The sequence below is a fragment of the Limulus polyphemus genome, unplaced genomic scaffold (assembly GCF_000517525.1).
Source record: "Limulus polyphemus unplaced genomic scaffold, Limulus_polyphemus-2.1.2 Scaffold217, whole genome shotgun sequence".
In the NCBI taxonomy this organism is placed as follows: Eukaryota; Metazoa; Arthropoda; class Merostomata; order Xiphosura; family Limulidae; genus Limulus; species Limulus polyphemus.
Window position 1 is genome coordinate 810,089 of NW_013665827.1, and position 25,564 is coordinate 835,652.

The following is a 25,564-nucleotide window of genomic DNA, read 5'->3' on the forward strand; positions in this document are numbered from 1 at the left end:
CACATGAAGCTGAAATATACGTTGGATTTGAAATATAAAGCTCAAATATACGTTGGTTTTCTACACGTATTTAGACTTTAGAGTGAGAATAAATAAAACTTTCTTTTTTCAAATTTCTGCATGTACAATCAAATTGTGATAGATCATGAAATTATTAGAGCATCTTTCAGTATATTTTTTAAATTATATGTCGATGAGATTCAAAAATGAAATAACAGCAAGACATTCACAATCTGCTTTGTGATACAACTTATGCTACAGCTACAGCTCGGATAGCCCATTATGTAATTTTGCGCTTGAAACCAAACACAAATACATATTCGATGACGAGGAACCCACTTTGAGACTAATAATGGCTGGAGACGGCTTGAATGGGTAATGAAGAAAAACTTTAATATAAGTTTAACATAACAGCAAATGTACAACGTTTCGACAAGGTTTTGTCATCATCATGGTTTTGTCTCCAGCCATTACAAATACATATGCATTTTATATCTAGACTTAGACAATAAAACTTTGTAATCAGTTTTACATTCACGCTAAAATTAACTAATCACTAAACACAGTGTAAACCGACACACTAATCACTAAACACAGTGTAAACTGACACACTAAACTATGACATGGCATGACCTGCTTGTTAGGGCGCTCGATTTGCAGTCTACGGGTCGCAGGATCGAACCCCGTCACCGAACATGCTTGCCGTTTCAACAATGGGGAAGGAGAGGGGGGGGGGTTACAAAGTAACGTCAAACTCATTATTAGTTGGTAAATACTAGCCCAAGAGTTGGCGATAGATGGTGCTAACTAACTGCCTTCGCTCTAGTCTATCACTTCAAAATTAGATAGCCCTTGATTAGCTTTGAGGAAAATCCAACTTTAATAAAAAAGATCTGCTCCTTTTAAACAATTTCTTGGTTATATGATTTGATAAAGCTGAAACATTATAGATTTTTTTTGCTTGTTAAGAAATCGACTCATTTTTTTGTCGTTTCCATCAAAGTTAGACCATCTCATATTGAAAGCTCTTGTACATTTTATTAAGCCGTCCAGTCATGCATTACAGAATGACTAAGGTATTAGAAAAGTGCTGCGTTGTTACGTAATGGTTCACGTGCCAGTTAATCAACTACCTCGTGTAGTTTGCATAACACAGTCTTGAGAATACCAAACAAATAATAATAATTTTTTTTTAGAAAATTCAGCAAATCTTACGTTATTATTTTTATTATTATGAAATATAGATAATATGCCGAAATAGTATTTTTATATTTAATAACATGTGTAAATGTTGACCTTCCAATCTCATGGGGGATGTGACAACTAGTAGCGTTTTGATTGGTTGAATACTAGGTTGTTCTCCTTCTTGGAATGTTGCCAAGACCTGCCTTCGAGATAACATACCTGGTTTCCCAGCTGCAACAGTTATATTTCAGTTGCATGTAACAAAAGAGTAGTTAATCAATTGGAAAGCCTATTACTAAACTAAAATGAAGGAACAGTTAGTTGAAGTTACCGACTGTTGGACAAGTCCCAAGGCTGTGGTAAGTCAGGTCATAATAATATATTAAATAAAAACTTTATTTTCAAGACCCAAGTCGTTGCTAGTTTAAGTGTTTATAATAACTTGATTATATACAATGCCGTTTTGGCGGTAGTGGCATGTTTTAATTCATTTATACAAATTTACAAGACAATTGAATCTGAAGTCAGCGTTTAGCTTTAACTACATATACAGCATAACATTTACATATTAGGTATGTGATCTATACATTAATAATGTTTGTTTTGAATTTCGTGCAGAGCTACACGAGGGCTATCTGCGCTAGCCGTCTCTAATTTAGCAGTGTAAAACTAGAGGGAAGGCAGCTAGTCTTGGGCTACTCTTTTATCAACGAATAGTGGGATTGACCGTCACATTATAACGCCCCCACGGCTGAAAGGGCAAGCATGTTTGGTGGGACGGGGATTCGAACCCGCGAATTGCAGATTGCGAGTCGAGCGCCCAAACCACCTGGCCATGCCGGGCCACTACTAATCTTAAAAGTGCTGTCAACAAAACTATTATAATTTCGGCATAAAAAAAACAATTTATGATTGCACATCAGCACCATTGTGCTGGCCGTTTCTCAACCAAGAGCTGATGATCTCGTTCATGAATATGTTTTAAACGAATTTTTGGTATCTCAGGAATAATGCAACCAGAAGAACAGAGAAGTTAGCTCGCTAATAACTGGAGGTTCTCGAATCTCGGTCTTGGGCATATATTTCCCGACGAGTTACTGTGGATAGGTCTGAAAGAACGAGACTAGACACAGATCCACACACAAAACAGTATTTATTCACAAATTGCACAAGTAACAATACACAGTAAACAATACAAAGTGATACTATAATATTGGGCAATTAATCGTATGTGTGTGTGTGTGACTGACAAGGGCTGAAGAAGACTTTAATACAGAAATATGAGCTCTTGTAAGTGCATGTAAGATAAACTAAGACAAAATAAAATGCAATACTAACTGAAAACGCACCCCAATATAAATTCAATACCACGTTACATTAAAGAACAACAACAGTTTTAAACGCTGAAGGTGAGTACAAGAACAACAACAGCTTTGAACGATTTAGGTGAGTCAGGAGTGAAATCCCCCCCCCCCAAATAATAGAGGTACTCAGCTGGGTGAAGTGGTCCTGCTTTTGAAAAAAAATCTACGTGTAAACATAAAAAACGACAAAGCAGCTCATATAAGTCCCGGCACTAGTACCACCTTAAAAATTAAGTCCCGGTACTAGTACCATCTTAAAAATGAAGTTCCGATACTCAGTACCGATGAGTACCAGGAGAATTTCACCTTTGAGGTGAGTGCGAGAACAACAACAGCTTTAAACGCTAAAGGTGAGTGCGAGAACAACATATTTAAACGCTAAAGGTGAGTAAAAGAACAATAACAGTTTTAAACGCCGAAGGTAAATGCAAAAACAACAACTGCTTTAATTAAATGATTAAGATGAGTGCGAGAACAATAATAGCTTTAAACGCTAAAGGTGAGTGCGAAAACAACAACTTTAAACACTAAAGGTAGGTGCAAGAACAACAACAGCTTTAAACGCTAAAGGTGAGTGCGAGAACAACAGATTTAAACGCTGAAGGTGAGTAAAAGAGCAATAACAATTTTAAACGCTGAAGGTAAATGCAAAAACAACAACGGCTTTAATTAAATGATTAAGATGAGTGCGAGAACAACAACAGCTTTAAACGCTAAAGGTGAGTGCGAGAACAACAACAACAACTTTAAACGCTAAAGGTGAGTGCGAGAACAACATATTTAAACGTTAAAGGTGAGTAAAAGGACAATAACAGTTTTAAACGCTGTAGGTAAATGCAAAAACAACAACGGCTTTAATTAAACGATTAAGATGAGTGCGAGAACAACAACAGCTTTAAACGCTAAAGGTGAGTGCGAGAACAACAACAACTTTAAACAAGAGTTATCCTTACGATTAACTGAGACTCGTAACTTCACGTGAAAGTAAAAAGAAAATACCGACTACTAACTGTACTAAGGGTAATTTAAAACTATGTAAAACCAGTTGGCCAATGAGCAGCTACGTTCAAGGTCAGTTCCATTCGCAACTAGTACCTCATTCGCCAACATCAGCTCACTAATTAAAAACAACGTTGTTATTCTTGCAAGAGGATCAAATAAGCAGGTTTTGGCTACTCAAGGTCTATCTGTATTAGCCGTCCCTGATATGGGACTGATAAACTAAAAAAGAAAGCAACTGTTTAACAGTACACACCGCCAAGTCTTCTTGGGTTACTCTAAATTGAACTGCGAGATTTGGCCATCATTCGTAGTAGTTGTGGGGTGGATAAATATAACTTTATTTTTTGTAGTGGGCCGGGGACGAACCATCTAGCGACCCTGCTCTTACGCTCTAAATTATAATTCAAAAGTGAAAAAGAGGGATAAGGTAAATTTAATTATGAAGGTAAACTCTATAATGGGTTCTCACATCTACAAGGTATGATCATAACCCTAAGAGTGTTTTCAAACTAGATGTGTGAATTTCATCAGGTTGGGTCATCTTGAAATATAATGGTTTTTTAATCAGACAATGTTGTTGTTGTTGTTTTGTCACATGTTTAATCTTTAAATTTATCTGCTTTTTTTGAAATTTTCAAAAATCGAATATAATATGTGTTATCCATGAAGGATATGGTAGAAAGGTACCAAAGGGATTTCGGAAATGTGAAAACAAACTTCAGTTAAACAATTGTAAGATAAGTTAAAATTTTGGAATATATGTAAAGCATATGAATTAATATCAACGTTCTGGAATTTTAAGACTGCTACCTTTAGGTTAAAAAAGTTGAAGCAATATAAAGAAAATGAAAATAAAAAGTTTTTGAAAGCTGAAATTAAATATAAAGAAATAAATGCTACAAAATTAGAAACTATTATACGAAAAATATTTCAGTTGATTAATTGTGTTAGAGTTGTGGATCTTCTTCTTCTTGGTTAATGAAGTTATAAGAAATAACAACAATAAACTGTTGAAAATAACAATAACACAGAATAAGAAATTATTCGTTATTCACGAGTTCTTTAATCGCTCTCTTAATTTCATAACGACAGAGTTTTGGTCCACTGGAGGAGGGAGGAAAAAATTCCAACAAATAGCTTACACTAGTAAGACAGAGGTCGCTAAGATTCGGGGCTCGGGACCATAGGCGCGAAAATTTCAGTATGATATCGATCATGATTTTAGATTCTGATTTTTAAGACACCAACTTGGGATTCGGGGACTGTCAAAATCGAAGCGCGGGTCCCGTGTGCCAGTGCTTAGCGACGCCTCTGACTGTTAACCTAAATTAGGCCATTTAGTTCACAAACAATTCCATGTAAATAAGAGTAATTACGGAAAGAAATAGGCAGAAACGGTCTATCCTGCTAAACAGGTTACATTTCTTGTTGTTAGTTCTAAAGTACACACATATACACATAGTCCAACAAGACCAATACAGTAGGTGCACAAGTGATTATAGTTAAATCATAACATATCATTTAGCCTGAATCACCATGCTTATAATAATTAGTAGTATCATATAAAGACAGAGTACAGTTAAATCACTCTCACCGTCATAACATATCATTTAGCATGAATCACCATGCTTATACAATTAGTAGTATCTATAAAGACAGAGTACAGTTAAATCACTCTCACCGTCATAACATAACATTTAGCCTGAATCACCATGCTTATACAATTAGTACTGTCATATAGAGACCGCGAAAAAAATTGCTATATTAGATAAACACATATAGTAACAAGGAAAAAAAATTGATATATGTTTCACTTGATTTATATAGTCTATGTAAATATACCCTTACTACAATTCAGATAGACTTGTATGTATACCAACCACACTATCAGGGACAATTTTGCTCAGCAGCTAAATACAAAGTTGCTCTGATTTATGTTCAAGATCTCGAGTTTGCTCAGAAAGATTAACCAGCAAGTATCCTGCAACATTTATTTCAAAACTTAACCTAATTGCACAGAAAGAACGGATTGCAAACTACTTTCAGTAATTTGGTTTAACAGAACTTACACTCATGATTAATAGTTACGTTTAACTATTAATTTCTATAGGATTTTATCTAACAATCTCAATTATCCTAGCTACGTGTCTATCAAATTACACAATTGCACAAGTTCAACTCAACTAGATAAATTGTTTTGTTGTAACATCTCTTTCGGAGCATGGACACTTTACCCATTTACTGTTGAATTTTTTTATATTATTTGTGGGTTCTCAGCTGCTGCTTGAAAGTGCAACCAAAGATAAGTATGTCTTCCTTATGGTTGAGGTATCTCTTCCATTGCAGCACCTTAAATGTAAGATACACCAGCCTCTCAAAAGTGGCAGGTGCATTAAACAGATACATTTCAGTGCTGGATATAAATACCTGCTGCTCCAAGGAAATCTGTACAGTGATTTTGTTATGAGAAGCACGTTAAATTTGTCTATGTGATCGTTGTCCAATCTAGTCAGCTATGTAGTCCCATGAACGCATCAGCAAATTTCGTGTTTTGAGTTGAGTTCGAGTTGTTTGTACAGTTCTCAACTAAATATATCATATGCTTTGAAAGTTTCATGCTCCTTCTCAGACACGATAAGGTAGTTGTGACATTAGCTATTCAGCTAGTTTATGTAACTTATGCATCTGTTATCATACAAATGACCATTCTCGCTAGACGATGAATAGCCAAATGCCCTTAGTTATAGACTAACACTGGTACAACATTCTATTCACTCAGACCAATGCTTGAACCCAGATCAATAACAACTACTTGTAACAGCTGATGATGCGCTTTCTGCTCAAGTATAGCTTGTTACCATTCATCAGAATGAAGTTTAAACTAACTTGCCAATATGTTGGATTTCCACCGAAAACGTGATATATGGTAAGAATGTATAAGATTCTGAATGTTCAAATATTCTTTAAAAACTCAACCTCATGCCCATGTATTGTTATTGGAACATACCATAATACCCAGTACAAGGTTCTCTAAACCAGCCACAATTGACATACGTGTGCTACCTTTTGCCCTTACCTATGTTGATTGCCAGATTCAATTCAGGACCTGCTATCTTGAGTTAGTTGAAGGAGTTACATCATCAACTTTCCTATATATATTGTGGCATTGGTCTGAATGGTACTTATGTCTGGTGGTCCTATCTAGTGACAGAATATTAACATTCGTGAAACCATTGACTAAGTAAGCCACAGTTGAAGTGATGATCTGTCACTTCCTTACACTTGTGGCACCTTTAGAAATCCAACTACAGTTGATTCTGTGGCATAGCTATGGCAACTGGAGAAGGGAAATCCTGTCGTACCAGGAAACCATGGGTGTTGTATCTGCTCCATAGGGGTTATGGCTGACGATTTTTCTGAGTCTTAGAGGTAATTACACATCATTCAAGTTGTCTTTATTTTGACTATGCAGCTGCAGTTGCCACTACTGCTGGTTTCTTCTTTTACTTTAGCACGCATTTTAACATAAACACATGAAATTGCAATAACACTAAAATTGTGAGTGACGAGATTAGAACCTTTATTGTTGCAGGGATTTGTGAGCTATTGGAGACATATCTATTTTAATAGATATTAAATTCAGGTATAATGCTGCCACAAAGCCCCTCAAAATCCTAAAAGAGGTGTTGCATGCAATTTTATATAATTTTTATTTACTTATATACTAGGTCATGAAGGTCACCAGTTATGGATTATTACACTGATTGCAAATGTGAAGAACTTGAACAATTATGTGCAATAAAATCGATCGCAATTAAAGGCTAATTTATTTGAGGTATGATTTTTACTTAACTATTTAATGTCAAAAGATACATTTTGTGTGAGATAGTTAAATGAAAAAGTGTGGGAAACCAATTAAAAGTATTTTTTTTCTTCTTCCAGCTAAAATGTGTAGGTCCAAAACTGGTTCCATTTTTCAAGACAGCAACTATCTACTTTGTTTTGGCCATCCCCTATGAAAATCCTTCCTGGTTTTCCTGCCTTATCAAGTGCCTTCCTATTTTGTCACTCTGCGTTTTTGTTCTATTGCATGGAATGAGCCTAGCAGAAAAACATGCTTATTCCAGAAAGATTCTGGCTGGATTAATTTTCTCTTGTATTGGAGATGCTCTAATAACCTGGCCTTGCTATTTCATCTGGGGTATGGTTTCTTTTACTTTCGCTCATTTTTTGTACATCTGGGGATTCGGTATGAAGCCTCTCAACCCATTAGCAGGTTTGGCTTCTACCGGTGTGGCCTTGATTGCCTACTATGCCCTCTTTCCTGGACTTTATGGTAGGTACTTTAATCTTTTTATCAATTCATAGAGTCTTTATGATTGTATAACTGTTAGGTCTAATCTTATTATTTATTTTTCTCTTACGTATGTGTATCTGAATCTTCATATATACATTTTTGGAAATAAAGGTTAACAAAAAGTTAGTTTTATGTATTATTACAAGGAGGAAATTTTTAAATACATATTGCTGGCATACTGCAGATTTTTTTTTTGCGTGGAAAATCCCAAACATATTTACAAATAGTTATTTTGTAAATGTAACTTGACGATTACAGGAAATTATTTATTATTTCGTTGTGGTGTTTAATAGCATACTTTTAGGACTAGTTTATGCATTTTTTCACTATACACATGAATTGTCAAAATTTATAAATGGATAGAACTCGTGAACTGATATTTTCTGTGTGTATATTAGTATGGTATTTAAGGGATTAAGCTGAATGTAAAATAAACTGGATTTTATTATAATAAAGCAAAATGTGAACTAATACTAAAGTAAATTAAAAAACTGACTATATAATAAAATTCTTTTAAATTTAGATGTTTATTGAAAATAAAACGAATTAACGAAAAATATATAACATGGTCAGCAATAGGTTCTAGCACTATAAAAAGAGATCTACTCTCTTAAAATAATTTATGACAAAAAGTGTGAAAACTGCTCTATAATTTAATACCCTCTCTATATCTAGTCACTAGTAAATCAGTTGTTGAATTTTATAGTTTCAATTATACATCCATATCATATAATAGCCTAATAATGCAACCTTGTTGATTAGCTATACAAGTTTTTAAAGGGATAACAAATACCACCCTCGATGAATTCCTGCTGTGGAGGGTAATTTATAAGGAATATCCTGTTCCTAGAAAATAGAAAGAAAATTAGATATTGTTGCAGGATATATTTTAAATATTCTAATTGAGATATTTGTTCTCTAGAGGGACGTGTTCTTATGTAATGATGATGCAATATATCTAGAAAATTCATGAAAGTTAAGGCCTCTGTATAATTTAGAATGTTTGTGTGGTATAGAGAAGTAAGAGTACAATTCAAATACAAGAATTAGTAGTTACTATTATGTTCTCTACATGCTTTTAGTTAAATAAAAAAATTTTAAACTTTTGTTTATTTAGTTTCTATGCAATCTTGGCATAAACACATGGTCCAGAAAAACCCTTTAAGTTGCCTTGTTCTAATAACTTTGTTCTGTATAGCAGATATTATGTACTCTGCCCAAGGGAATTTTGTGGTATACTTCATTTAAATGTTAGCAGGTTCAACAGTTGCGACGTCCTTTTCTTCCCGAACGGATGATGCCTGTATGTTACAGCTGACAAATGCTGTTAGAGAGCAACAGACACGTGGTAGAATCCTCATAAAAGAAAGTGTACGAGTTTTCTTCCAAAATCGATTAAAATGCTAGTTCTTAGTTTACCTAGTTTTCATCATAACTATTTGCCAGGGATTCATTTTGGCAGTTGGCATGCTGACAATCTACTCGGTGGTCCTGAGAATTGAGTATTCCATTGTTTATGCAAGTATGCACTTTTTGTCTAATGTGACTTGTGTTCAGTTTTTTGAACTAATACATTTTTATTCTTCACACAAGAGTAAAACTCAGTCAAGTTCCAGATTCAGATTACTCCTAAATTTACTACATTTAATCTTAGTTTACGCCACTGTTATTAAGTGAACATATTGGTAGAAAGGAGAAATTTTGGTGCTGTTAGAACAGGATTTATTGGGAGTTCCAGTTTTGTTAAGTGTGTACTAGACCTAACTCGATTTCATGAGTTGTTTAAAGTTTTATGGAACATAGAAGTACTTATGACAGCCAGAAAAAGTTCATTGCTGGAGAGCAATAGTTGCAGGAAAGGGGTGTCGAGTCTAGGAACAGCTCTCTCTAGAATACAAAACTTTTGCCCTTGATGCAAAGGTGTTCATGATATCAGTTAGCCTGAAACTGTAGACTCGGGTGTATTTACTCATGTCTGGACCACTTGGATCACTAGAGCATACAGTACCCCTAAGAATAAACTTCAGTGTAAAAGTTGTATGAAAGACTCGGGTTTGTTGAAGTGGAATGGCACCTGGCGAGTCCGTAATTACATGGGGAGGTCTCTACAGGAACCCCAGGCTACCCAGACAGAACACCCTGTCCCTCCTCTGGTCCAAGCCATTTGTGAACAATGGAGAAAGGCTGGATGTGTCAGTGGTGGATGATCTCTGTCAGTTAAAGTTTCACCCTGGCAGGTGAGACACTGTGAACCCACCATGAACTATATAGTGATTTGCCTTTCAAGACTGAAAGGTTCCCCAAAATCTCTACAGTGACCTATGGCAACTTGAGTCAGGGCTGTCACGTTTTCACTTTGAATTAGGGACTGATGACATCAGTACAACCTCCACCTGGTAATAGTTGGGATCTCATAAGGAGAGGGTCTGACCAGCTGCTGGAGTATCTGTGAACAAACTCTAAGAGATCACACATATATTCATATGCATTTCAGGCATGTAATTGTCTGGAGTGGATGGATTTGGGAACAGACTGTACAATGATTGATCCTGAGCTATGATATTCCAACACTTGAAGTTATTTGTGAGAAGCAGTAGGAAGGCTGAAAGATTGCTGTGTACAAGATTTGTCTTTGAGTCAATCCAGTGACGAATCATGCAATTTATTAAACCAAGTTCTGAAAGACTGACCATCTACATAGATGATCTGTGACAACAATGGCATTTGTGGATATGAATGATATTATGTTCAATAAGATCACTGAGGGAACACCTATTGAACCACGTGGCAACACTTGGGTGTGAGAGATGTCTTCACCCTAACCAAAGTAGTTTTCATAGTTGCACAGTATGAGGTGGTAAAGATAGCTGTTGTGGCTACTCTTCAGATGTATCAAACTAATCAAGTACATTCATGTACCAGGCTAGATTCAGACTCAGGGTTAACCAGCTACACATACATTTCAGCACTGTAATGCAGTCACACTGGTTTCCAGTGACTGAGGAGGGTTTTGCAGGTCTGTCTATGGGGTACATGCTGCCACAAGGTCTGCCCATGTGGTAAATACTGCTGCAAATGCCAATGCCTTCTAATGAACATCGCTCAGGACGGGAAGAGCATAGTATAAGCTTCACTTGTGGACTGATGAGGCACTGGTGAAAGAACTGTCTGCATCTTGCTGATCAGCAAAGATGGCAGAGCTATAAGTTTCAGCTAACAGCTTATCAGATGCCAGCCAATCCACAATGTCGATACTTTTCTTTGAAGCAAAATAGGCAAGGTCATCAGTACTGGCCATCAGATCAACAAGTCTAGAATAACCAACAAAAACTGTAGATGCTGTCACAAATGCTCCATAGAACAACGGAGACCAATTTGGGTTTGACCACTAGCTTTATGGGGGCACAGAGCACAGGTTGCACTGAAGGGTTCAGTAGTCATTCAAGCTCTTACAGGGTGGGGTGGTGTTTGGCATATGCCTGTGAGGGTAAAAGAGAATGAGTTCCTAGTTGACATAGGAGTGGCAAGAATCCTAATGGACCTTACAATATTTCAAGCCCTCTGAGCAAGACCACTGCCATAGCCAGTGGATATCAACTTTGTTTTAGTAAATGGCGATAGACTAGATGTTAGAGGAGAAGCAGATCTCTGGCTCTGTCCAGGAGGTGTTTCCCATAGAAGCATAATTCTCATGATGGATATTCTGCAAAGTTTTAACCATACAATGGGTGGGTTTATGTTCCATAAAAAAGTCATCCAATTCTGACCAGATTGAGTCCAGGAACACTGGACTGCACGAATTTATGTAGCAGATAGAATAATAATACCTCCATATATATATATATACAAACGGTATTCTGTGGGTAAATTTAGACGAATTTTAATGCAATTAATGAATAATGCAATTATGGAAGCCACACATGAAATAAGCTGTTTTCTGTCCAGAAAGCAGGTAGCATTAGTTTGTGCATTTATTTGTCCAATAAGGGATGAAGTCCTAGTGTTGCTTTCTACTTATAGGCATTTGGCTGTTCAGCTAGCTGTTGGAATGGCTGTAGACGTGGTAAGTGAAGTAGATGTGTCTGAAACAAGTAGTAATGCTAGAGTTGCATCAGTCACACTATGGTCTTCCAACATATCTCAGGTCATTAGTTGAGTATTTGTGCTAACAATTTAGATCCAACACACTGAAAGCAGCATAATAACTTATTCATTGACTACACCAATGTACTTGTGAGATTAGATAACTAATTCGGTCACTCTATGGTACTCAGCATCATATAAACACAGGTAATGCATGTCTGATAATGCAACCACCATGCTAGCTTCATTAAAACACAGGGAGGTTGCAAGTACTGAAATACAGTGGGTGCTGTAAGATGAAGTCACACAACTGTAGGAGAATGCTTGGTTATCTCCAATAGTAATTGTCAGAAACAAAGAAGGTACACCAAGGTTTTTATGTTGGACTTACATGGATCAATGTGCTAAGTTACCTTTTTTAATCCCAAACTTTGTACATGAAAATGTATCATACACATAAGTTATGTAATTGCAGTGTTTAACATTGAAAAAAAATAAGATTTATTCACTTGTCAGTCATCTGTTGTAACAGTATTGTCTATACTTTTATGTATTTGTTATTCCAGGCAATTCATAAATGTGTTTATGACAATGTTAGCGGTTTTAAGTTTTAACACCTGATGCATGAGTCAATCAGACAAAATTTCAGATTTTGGGAGGAGAAAATAATCCCTACACGTACCGGGAATGTTTTTTTTAAAAAAAAGTCCGGAAATAGGAGTGATATAAAAACCTCAAATTTTCTGTATTTCAACATCTCATGCTCGTAATACCAGGTGGTAAGTAGATAGACTCCAGAAGGGGTGGGCATCCCTCCAGTGACAATCACTCGTAGTATATATAAGGGACTGTTGTGTGATTGGTGCCGCATTCAGTGTCTCATTATGATTGGGTTGTAGGAAAAATATAAAATGATGATTGGAAAACGTTTGGGGACTTGTCCACTCCTCCTCTTCTTCTCAGCTCTTTTCTTCTTCTTCTACACTCTACAGTATCATGGAGTAACAACTATTTTATTTCTGTCTCTTCGTCCGTGAGGCACTGAAAAACAGCTGCAACAAGTGCAAATGCATTGTGTCGCAATTCTCATTGTCTAGGCAAGCAATATGGCGTTGGCTCCATCTTCTTACACTTCTTTTTCTTAATTTTACACTTGTTCACCCACTTTGTTCTTGTGCCCCATGAGCACATATAGACAACCAAAGTGGGTGAAATGAGACAAGTGAGAGAGACACACAGCCAGAATAGCAGGAGTATGATGAAACATATACAAGGAGAGACGAGCTTGACAGAGAGGGGGAGATAGAGAACTGAGACAGATAAAGAGAAAGAATTGCAGAGAGAGATAAAGACACCACAGGGAGATACAGGTACAATCACAACAGATATAAGAGAGGCAAAACGAGGACAGCTTTCATCACCTAATGAATGATGTGGACAAAGCTTTATTATATCATAACAGACTCCTCAGGACCAATATTACCACCCATGGTGTCTTGATCAGCCGCAAGCTTGATTTTGGATTTGATTTGCTTATCAGACCGAAAGCCCTCATTTCCAATATAATTTCTAGACTTATTCTTGAAAGTCCCTAGTCCTGCACCTGGTTTTATGGTTTTATTGTCAGTGTGGACTGCAAAAGCTCCACCAAGACAGACAGCTAGGATATGGTGAATATGCAACTCCTAGAAAGCCTTTGCAATGTCTTGGATAGTTTCCTCCAACGAGTTACTTTGCTCTGATTTCATTCTCTGTTGGAAGATCGTATCTACCTGGACACTTCTTTATGAAATATTCTAGCATCTTTCCCATTCTTCTCTTGTGAGAGGAATCTATCTCGCCAAGCTAAAATAGCACTTTGATATCTTCTCAGAATTCGTGGATGGTTTTCTTGCCGTACATTTGGCCTCTGCATGGTTGAGTTACCCACCCACATAGGAATGAGAAAGCAGACTTGTAGTCATTTGGGATAGAGCTGTACATGTTATTTTCGCCATTTCTGAACTCAAAAAAGCCCAGCTACAAAAATAGGGCTCTCTTGGTATAATAGGATTGGACATCATATGACTTAACTTCATTCTTCTCATTGGTATCATACACATAACATTATGCTTTCCGTTTATGCTGTTTCCAACTTAACTGTGCCTGTGTCAGGATACTCACATCAGTCAATAGTTCAAACCTAGGATCTGACCCAAACTGAGCTCTGTCACAATCACCCTCATCATCTGTTGCTTCTTGATATTCTATGTCACTGTCAGAGACTTATCTTTATATGCATCATATTCACCTTCACCCTCATTGATTTCTTTCTCCACATCTTTTCCCTGTTCCTATCCTTGGGGTGCTCCAGACTTAAGGATACATTGATTATTTCCCAGCCTGATGTCCACGTGAATCTCAGGTTCAATGCTCGACTAAGCACAGGCATGGATTGAGAAATCTGGTGTATCAGAAAGCATTAGTCTTTCATCAGCAGGAACAGGAAAGCTGTCCACTGAGTCTTTGTAGATAAATAACATATTATTGGTTCAACTTGATAAACTTGTTAAGATGGCCTTCCACCAAGGCTATGCATTCAGGCAACTACCAGAGCTGCTCGTGGTCGTGCTCAGTAAGTTCAGTTGAGCATTCCACCATGAGACATAAAGGCAGTAATGGCTTGTGCACGTGTGATGCAATTATTCCCTTCAATCAGCCATGACTTGATGGCCTGCATCACCTTTGAAAAAACGTGCATCTAAAACTTACTTTCCATCCTGTGTCTCTGTGTGAATGAATCTGACAATCTGGATCCTGTGCACATAGCTCAATGCTGGAAGAAGTAGTAGCACCAGTACATTTTTATAACAACTCACATTGTTGTTCTGCAAGGTGATATGCCTAATAGTTGGATGATCACATTTCAGATGAAGGAAAATCACATTCATCACAGACAAGACCACTGCTGTTATCCTCGCTGGAGATGTAATCAAAGTACTTTTTTTGCAACATTGTAACAGGCAAGACTTTCTCTTGCTGTTCTCTGGCACGTATTATCTCATAGTACTCTATCATTTCACTGTGCCAGCTAATCCATTTTTTCCCAGTAATAATTGATTGTTTTTCTCTAAGGTACATGGGATCAAGCTTCATCTTGAAATATATTACTACAAAGGCTTCGTCGCATATGCCCATAGTTTTGCAGTGGTTCATGATCTCGGATTTCACCTTTTCAATCTCAAGCTGCTGATTTTGGGTGCACATCTGATGTCCCAGTAAGAGCTTAGCTTTATGTGCAATATTGCCAACAATTAAGAGAAGATGAGATGAGTTATCTTTTTGTTCAAATACCATCATCAAAGAAATTAAATGGTGGCAGACAGCCTCTGCAATTGACCTCCTTGTTGGCGTTTCGCTGGTTTGCTACTCCTAGCCCATAGGAGATGTTATGAGAAGCACAGAAATTGTCTCCACAAGCAATATGGCTATCATATCCATACTTCAGAAATGAGTGAGTGAGCTTTGCCTGTGGCAAGAATCTCTTGTGTTTCATGTCGAAATGAATTTCTGCCTCAATCGTTCACTTAAAAACCTCGAAGGTATCATTGACAAGGAAATATGTGATATAATTCATGGCTATATGGAGCTTTGTCTCATCGTGAGATAAGGTGACCATGAGATGGAAAAATGTTCACCTTGACAGCTGATCTGCTTCTGGTATCAACTCTGTGTATGAATTGTGTATCGTAGTTCCTAGCTGCTTTTGCATTATGCTGGAGAAATTGTGATTTTTGCCAACAATGACAACCAATTTAGTTCTCCATGACAAGTAGGAAATATTATCTGGTGAAAGAATAAAAGGAACTGCAGTGTCAACTGCATCTTTACGGAAATGCTATAAAGTTTGTGTCAGCTTCACAAGCTGCTCCCCCTGTAACTGCATAACGTTGTACTTTTTGTCGAGTAACACTGAAGCAACTCAATGCGTGTGCTACTTTCTTCTTAGTATGATCTATGTGGATTTTCTTCAGTCCTCCAAACCATGTTATCCGGTTTTCAGCTAGCACTTCTACCACAGTCTGTGCAAGTGAGTTGGTTAGTTAATATGCGATGGCAAACTTCATGAAATAGTCAATGACCACAAGTATGTAGCACTGGCCCTTTTCTTCTCTGGAAGTGGATCAGCAATATCCAGGGATATCCTCCATAGAGAAGATCCAGCAATTTTCTGTTGGATTTATCTTATCTTGAGCATTTCTACCTCTGATACACACTGTAGACTGCTCACATCAATGCCAAACATCTCGAATCAAGTCATAACTTCATACCCTCCAGTCTTTGTGTTATGTAAAGTCCAGAGTACCATACTTCTGTGGTTGGTACTGGTGGTATAGCACACCTTCTCACACTTGTAGCTACTTGCATGTGTGTCACAGGTTATATGTATCCATGCTATGCTCTTCTACTAGTGCTTGACCACGAGGAGCAACTGCACTAGGTCAGGGTCTTTCAATTACTCATTCTGGAGCTCCTAAAATATTTGGTGCAGTTATGTACTTTACAGTTGGCTGTCACTATAACCAACATGGTTGTGGTTTTGATTCCCACGTGGTGTCAAGGATTGAGACATTCCACGAACAGACAAGGTATAAGTGTGGCAAGATAGTCTGCCTACATTGCTGTGTTTGGGTCCAGGTGATTAATTATGACAGAGTCATGCTATTGCAACATTGCTATCCAATATGCTGTCACCCCTTCTGGATTTTAAAAAGTTTATCAACAACTTCAACAAAGCATGGTTTACCCAAATGAGTAACCTGCTACCACATAAATAGTGGCAAAAATGTTTCATTAAAGCAAACACCGCATGGAGCTGTCTTTATCATGCAGTATTTGCATATAGAAGACATAAGTATACAATTAATATACATGATCATGCATTCCACTCCATCCTTTAACTGTGATAACACTGCCCCAACTCCAGTGTCACGGTATTAGTATCCAGAAGAAACTCACATTTTTGACAGGAATAAGCTAGCACTGGAGCCTCCACTAAAGCAAAATTTTAGGAACCATAATGCTTTATCACATTCCTCAGTCTGTGCAAAGTGTGCTTTTACTTTCGTGAGAGTTGACAATGATACTGCTATATTTGAAAAATTGAGCACAAATTGTTGACAGTAGGATGTAAAGCCTAGGAAACTGCAGAACTCTCGCCTTGTCATGTGTCAATGCTACTAATTTACTGTGAATATCTTAGTTGAACCCATTGAGACTCCATCTCTTCCAACAACGTGACTGAGAAACTCCACTTCTATTCACATAAGTGAACACTTCCAAGGATTCAGCTTCAGACTAGCTTTCTGGGGGGATGAAATACTTTTTTCATGGTCTTTGATGCTACTTCGAAAGTGCAGTCAAACACCCAAACATTATTAACATGGAACAGACATCTTTGTCATTGTAGTAGAACGTTGAGTGTAAGTTCCACCAGCTGCTTGAAGGTGGCTGGGAAATTACAGAGATTGAATGACATGATCCAGAATTCATACAAGCCATCTCTTGTGTTAAAAGCAGTTTTAGTTGTTTTTCATCTAGCCCAGTCAACCATTACCTGAACACCAGATCCAAGGTGTTGAACCAAGATAAGCATTCAAACACATCCATACATTTACTTGCTAATGATAACTAGAAGATGTTAATGTGATGTCACTGCACTTACCAATCAGTAGTGTACATATAACTTTGTTCATGCCTTCCTACGTTTCGATAATCACCACTGGAGATGACCAAGTATGCTCTGAAGGATGTATGATGCCCTCCTGAAACATATACTGTATTTCAGTACCTCCAATCTCCCTAGTACTTAAAGTAAGCTGGAACATTAGTCACTTTATCAGTCTTGCATCATCTATGTCTATATGGTGCTTTTTTGCTGTCATTTGACTCAGTCAGCCATCTTGCCCCAAATATATGGTCATATTCACCTGACTAGTCACCGAGTTTCTATTGCTACATTGGGTATAAATTATTAGCACAATCACCAACCAATCCCCTCAGTTGTGTTAGTATCCTTGTATTTGCTTTCGTTCATACCACAATGGATGTGACCCTAGCATTATACTTCCACTTCACTTACTGTACCTATGACCATTCATATTTACTTGACAATATTGATACTTTATCCCTTATTGGGTGATTCACAACCTGAGATAATACTGCCTGCATTTTGGACAGGTAATAATTTACTTCATGCAAGGCTTTTATAACTGTATCACATGACACTGACACATCAGACCTCATCTGTGTACATGAAGTTACTATCATTCCCTTCACCATACACCTGTGCAGTTCATTGTTCCTGAGCTCAACCTGGGCGGCATTGGATGACTCTATCGTGAAGTATCAACTCACCTGTTGCACAGTGAGAGTTGACTGACAGACTTCTCAGCATGTTCATCCCAAGGATGCCTTTCCAAACCCGAGATCAGAGTCCAGAACTAGTAGTTCTACAGATTGATACACAGTTCATCCATTTCAAAAAGTGACCTGCCTAACATATCCTGAGAACCAGTTCAGATCTTCCCTTGAACATTTGGAACTTGATCTGTTTGACCTCACTCATAAGACTATCTATGTATGTTAAGCCAAAAGGTCTCTCTTTTGCAGTTCTGATGAATACCTGGAGATGGCTAATGGAGCCCTTTCATTGTGGAAATGTTTCTTTAAACCCAGTACAAAAGAAATTTAGTCACAGCACCAAAATTTCCTTTTTCTTTCTACTTATGTTTTCCAATAACTTATTTCCCTACAGTATTGTATAGATGGATCCACAATAGCAGTGCATTCGTCCAGGACTTTTGAGAGTGTTTATAAGCGAATAACTGGCTAAGTGTTTCTTTTGAATTCTTTCCCTACGGAGTTGGTGGATCACATCAATCTATTATCGCTATTATTTTTTGTTATCTTATCTTATATAACCATTTCTAACCGAATAAGTTTTTCATATTTACATTTTAGTTACTTTTAGAGCAAAATAACAAAAATATACATAATAAACAAGAAATATACTATTTACGTTCAACTGTCTTGTTTTTCCTGTCTGTTGCCATTGAAATTTAAGCCTATTTGTTTGTAATGATGGTAATAATAGATTAAACGGTTTTCATTTATTTAAAGCATGCCCATAAGAACGCAGAATAATAGCATGCACACAGCAACCAATGCCCTATAACTATTATAATTTTACTGGCTTTCTAAATAAGGCATAAGTGCCTTAAAATAATTCCCTAAGCTAATTGATCTGAATACTGTGAGAGAAATTTTCAAACTGAAGACGAAATAGCTAAAACAACGTAGCATTATACGTCATTCGATAGATTAAATCGTTATCTTTCTATTGGTTATAAATGATATGATAGAAAATGTCAGAGAGAATTACTGGTAATTTTTGAGAAAGAACGTGACAGGTGGGCGTGGCAAATGGGTCTCATTTTCTAGTTTATGACTCCATAAAGAAAGAAGATTGAAGGCCATAAACATTACATTTACTTTAATAATACCAATACTATAATGAGTAATTTACTTTGAACTCAGTTACAAATTTTATACAAAAGGAGGTTGAGGCATTATCTAAATAATTCGTTTTAGAATTACGAAATTAAAATTATATAAGATATATAAGTAAAATAACACTGCTTGTTGTATGTCCATGTAACTACTTCGCAGGGTTTGGATGGATCTTTACCAAAATTGGTATGGAGGTTCTTTAGATCAATGCGGGGGTGCATCAAATTTGCATTTTGCGTTTTCCTGTTTTTATGAGTGTTTTTCGGTTTTTTTTTCTTTACCACTACTTCGCCCCTGTAGATGAATCTTCACCAATTTTAGCGTAAAGGTTTGTTAGGGCCATGTGTAGATACATGAAGACTTGCGGTTTCATATTTCGTGTTTTACAATTACATATAAGTGAAGCAACTTTTCATGTCCTATAATAACCTTTCATTAATCATGAGTTTACATAACTTCCGTCCAGGAGACAGGTGCTTCAGTTAGTATTAAAATATGATTTATTAACAACATTTTGATGCCAAGTTTATTTGTGCGCTTTGTTAATATAGTGGTTTAATTAAATTTTAAATGTAACACCTTTATCTACCTGTAGTGAGAGGGTTTTAAAAGTAGAACAAAGAGACTAGAAGACTTTATTTATAGAATAATTAATTTTTTTTATTGTACTGAGAAATTGGAATCACTGATCAGCTTCCACTAGATAGCCTTTACAGCCTCTTTTTCTCAAAGTCACTATCAGTAAAGCTAAACACTCAGATATTCAAAGTTATATGTCTTCTCCGTTGACCACTTAGTGTCCAAATCTAGAAAGTAAACTCATTTTCTTTGGCTACTGAAAAGTGTCACCGTGACCTCTGTTTCCTGACAACATTAATCGGCCGTCACTTTCAGTCAACGTCATAATCGACCAATTAAGGATATTTCAGTACTAACCCGTTCAACCTGGATTCAATATACAATACTGAAACATCCTTGTGGACAGATGACACGTCGCCTACTAGAAAACAAATGTAACGTTAACAATCTTCTGGACCATTGTTGCTACCACGATAGTGTAGAGATTAAATAACGAAAAATATTGAAGATTTCTATACTACTTTAGAAGGTAGAGAACACATGATACACTCACATATCACTACTTCATACCATACCACTAAGAATTATTTTCCTATACTTTCCCATTTCTAAATTATTTGTCTGTCAGTGTTCTTCTGAGTCACCTGTTATGTATAAATAAATATGTATATATTCATGATGTTAGAAAAACAAATATAAAGAAGTTTTGATAGTCTTATATTTTTAAACATGAAGGTGCTTGATCCCAAATATATTTGTTGAAAATTATTTTGATTATACAGTATTATTATTATTAAGTAATTTGTTTCACATTTAGGAGCTTTCGTGTGGTTGGTGCCATTGTACGTGATGATACTGACAATCATGGTTTGGAGAGCTGTGGCCAGAGTTCAGTTCTTCGAAGATTTGTGGACTTGGACCAAGCTTTGTTCCTGTGCAGGAGGAATCCTTTTTGCTCTCTCTGATTTCTTTGTTGGAATTAAGATGTTCAGTCTTTCAGCAACTCAGCCTCTCCAACAGACAAATATTATGGTAGCATACTATGCTGCACAGCTTGGTATTGCTCTATCTGTAGTTGACAGTACAACGGTTGCTACATTGAGTGCAACATACAGCATCTCTTCGACTGCTAACTCTTGTACACCTATTAAGAGCAACAAACCAATTATTCCTGTCAGTTATCAGAAAGTTACGGAAAAACTTAAGAATGTAAAGCTTGCTAACAATTCACCAGAATTAATTCTTTCGAAAGTTGACTGAGTTAAGTTTTCTATTGTTACTTAATGTTGTAAAAAAGGGCTTTATAAGTAATATTCAGGTTTCATAACATTTTTTTACAATGTACACACACATACATATGTACATTTATAGTTTCTAAAGAACCAACTCTCATGATATGGTAAAAATATTGTAATTTCTACTTCATAGTCAGTTAACTTCAAGATATTACAGTCAAAATAACTGTAGCTCAAGATACTTTCAGCACATTAATGATAACTCAGGATTGTGTGACAAGTTTTAAGCTATTAAAAGATTTACGTTTTCAAAAATTACCGGAAGAGAATTAAATATATAACCATATGTGGAGTAATATAAAACATGGTGATACTCCCCTCCCCCAGTGGCTCAAGCGTATGTCTGAGTACTTATAACACTAAAAATTGTTTCAATACAAATGGTTGGCAGATCACAGATAGCTCAATGTGTAAATTTATGCTTATAAGAACAAGTAAAATTATCATACTCCTTCAGATTAATTTTTACTTAAGATAGAAAGGAATATATATTCGTATACATTGCCAGGAGAGTAATTGTAAGAATATCAATGTGTGCCAAAAGCAGTTGTGTAAGTATCATAAATAAATTAATGAAACTATACGATAAGACAACAGAGAAGTTTCAATATAAAAATATTAATTTAAATGCAGTTGTTGTACACACTATTAGGACAAGTACATAGATTTTAATCACTTGTAGGTGGTATAAACAAAACAGAGAAATTCATACTTTAATAATAACCTGTTTTTGAATCATACTAAAAAGTTAAATAAATTCTGTATTTTCCTCAACTCTCAGTGTTCAAACAAAACAACAAGAAACACTATACAAAATAAGGAAGGTATATCCACACTACAATCACACCTAATTATACAAATGTTTGATAATGAAAATGCACCTGCCAAATATACATGTACCAGGTTTTCTTTGGTTGGCAGAGTTATAGTGGTATTTCGTTCATTTTTTTTACACGTGCACATAAGCACCTAATCTAATTTCACAAAATAAATATACGATACAAAATTACAAATTACTAAACATACAAAATAAATTTAATATTTAACTCATATAAAATGTGAATAACGAAAGAGTAAAAAGACCTATCTGGGTTAAAACAATATACTGCAACATACCAGCATGCTTCAGGTAAATATTACATACGTTACAATGCTTCAATAATTTTAATATTTCTGTAAATTCTAGGAAACCCTGCGTTTTATAAATGTGTACATTTAAACTCTTTAGTGTAATAAAACTGTACAACACTGGCATAAGCTTAACTGATGGGTGAAACTTAAAAAAAAAGGTGAAAACTATTTCAGTTAATTCCAGTTTCTGTGTTAATAGTACTTGTTGATGCAGTTAGTTGATGAGTACTGAATGTTCTTGGATGTTTCATAATCAGTTATTTTATGACCAATTCAATTATCTTTTAAATAACTATATTAAGATTTTTTTTCTTTTTTCTGAAAGTATTAGTTTATTCACGATGATGAGAACCTGGAAACAAACTTGAAACCACCAGGAAAGTTTTAATTCCTGGGTAAGAAATGAGATGGTTGTTATCCTGTGTGATTAGCCAATGTGAGATAATTATCTACAAGAAACTATCATATACATTACCATATAAGGATTACATTTATACCGTAGATGTGTAAGAAAATACATTTCAATTGTTCATGTATCTTATCTTCTACAGCATTTATATCTGTGTCATCGAAATTTTCCTTATAATTATCAAAGCACCTCAACAGCGCAAGTATTTCGACAATTAAATTCAATATTATTAAGAATGTAGAGATTCTATTCGTTGTTTTGTTGTAGTTCATACAACGTTTCTGGAGTACAGTAGCATGGTAGCACCGCTAACTAATGAGCTATTCTTTACCAACGAAAAGTGGGTTTGACTGTAACTTTATAACGCCTCTACGGCTGAAAGGGCGAGCTTGTTCGGTGATGGAATTCGAATTCGCAACCCGCTGGTTATGAATCGAGCACCATAATCACCGCTACTTTCTTATGCCATGGAACACTGAGACTAAGAAATCATATAAATGTTTTCTGCTACTCTTCATAAACTGAAAAATGTATGTTATATTTTGAACATATATTAGGTTAGATGATGTACACCTTTTATTTGTACTTTGAATTGTACTTAAACGTTTTTGTTTTTCTATTTTTAATGTTTTAAACGCCAAAGGCCGGCGAAGTGAAAGAAACAAACAGGTCTAATAATAGTGATAAAAGTCACTCTAATTCTGCTGAAAAGTTGTGGTAAAGAAGGTGACGTGGTATGTAAAATGGTTCCCAGATGGTAGGCCAATGTCGGCCCAACTTGGGTTATGATCGGTTTGTTGGTAACGTCGCTCGAAGAAATTAAAGGCCTAATTAAAATAATGATAATAATAAGAAGAATAAAATACGTTTTATTCACACAACTCTTAGCACCCGTAGATCTACACCCCTTTACGCATATTTCCTTTATCTTATTTTACTTAATATTAGATACGATAAAAAGAGTAGCTCAATGAATGCAGAATTTATGGAAAACTTTATTTTTACTTTTCTGATTTTTGCTCAAAATTGTCGTCTTATCAAATAACACACGCGTATAAATAAAAAACAAACAGGAGTTAGAAAAATTATTGTTGCAGTTTAAAACGTGAGGAATAATGAGGTCATGAATTTAAACTTCCTAACTGTTCTAGTATGTTATCAAGAATGCGATTATTAACACTTCTAAGTTAAAGTTTATAGTTTGAGTCACTGTTTTGAGCCACTCCAACGCCCCTGTCAAAAGATTTTAAATTAACGAATTTGTTTTGCTACAAAATGATAATGTTTCAGTAAGTTTTGTTACGCTACATTAACAGATGGATTAGAAGGTCCCAGGTCTTCTTAGTAGTGAATAATGTATAGGTTTAATTATAAAAACTTATGAGTGAAAGTAAAGAAAACATTTTAAAATATGTCAACCACACTATATGTGTTATATCCAGTGACAACGAGGCCTTTCGTTCCCTACCAGATGGGCTGGGATACGACAGTTTAAGATCATGATGACTTGACATCTTATATTCAGAGAGAGAGAGTGTGTTAGTCTTGTGATTTTGGAGCTGGGTTTAAATCCGTGCATTCGATATCACAAAGTATTAGGGCGCTCTGGGGCCGTGGGTACGTTATAAATGTTATGGTCAAATCACATTATTCAGTCTAACTCTCGAGTAGCTTTGTGCGAAATTCAACACACACACACACACATACACAAATAAATGCTGAGTAATATTGTATTTACATTTCATCAAATGATAGCATCCCATAAATGTTTAACAAACTATATAATTAAAAATTGGAATATCGTTGGCTATAGTCGTTTAGCCAATGTTGAGCAGATGATCAAAAAGAACACTGGTGTGTCAACTACCTGTTATCTGGGCAATGTTGTAAAGTGTTATCTAGTGTGATTTTTGTCACTGTTATTAGGATTGTTACTTTCAATTGTTTGGAGTATGATTTGCTAAGCAGTACTTTACCATTAATATCTATTTGCATGAAAACAATTTTAGGCATTATTTTTGTGCAGTTTTTATTTACATGGAATATTCAGCTTCAATATACAATATACCTTCATTATATATATGACATCTTTTCTCATTGTTCAAATTTTGTTAAAGACAAGGGTTAAAACTTTTTTTATATTATTTGGTCAACTTTAATTTTATCGTGGTATATAAAGCTGCCTTATGCCGGCGTAATGGGATCTATTGATCAGTAGTTTGTGTGACATTACTGTAATTATCACAGAACCTGATAACTTGGAGAGAAAAATATATTTTTGAAGCTAAAATTTCATTTTATAGGTGGTAACTTACCAAATGATCTTAGGCTTGTGTTATACTTTCATCAGACATCAAAGAATAAAATAGAAAAGTAATAATTTTGGTTTTTGGTCCCACTTATATAAATCATTAATAAGAATGGAAAATAAATCTGTTTAGTGATGAAAATAAAAAGGTTTTTTTATCAACCGATATGTCAGAACGAACCTTCCCACATTCATCTATTAAAAGGTTTTTATTAAACGGTATGTCAGAACGAGCCTTCCCACATTCATCTATTAAAGATTTTTATTAACCGATATGTCAGAACGAACATTCCCACATTC

The 25,564-nt window shown here is 35.8% G+C and overlaps 1 protein-coding gene across 1 annotated transcript; it reads left to right on the forward strand.

Annotated features, from left to right (window-relative positions):
- The first annotated feature begins 1,423 nt into the window (after positions 1–1,423).
- Positions 1,424–22,327, forward strand: LOC106478502 (lysoplasmalogenase-like protein TMEM86A). The gene is made up of 3 exons (XM_013939053.2): positions 1,424–1,544; positions 7,494–7,887; positions 20,939–22,327. Exons 1-3 carry the CDS (start codon positions 1,491–1,493, stop codon positions 21,379–21,381), a joined length of 891 nt encoding a protein of 296 aa, XP_013794507.1. The 5' UTR covers positions 1,424–1,490; the 3' UTR covers positions 21,382–22,327.
- The last annotated feature ends 3,237 nt before the right edge of the window (positions 22,328–25,564 follow it).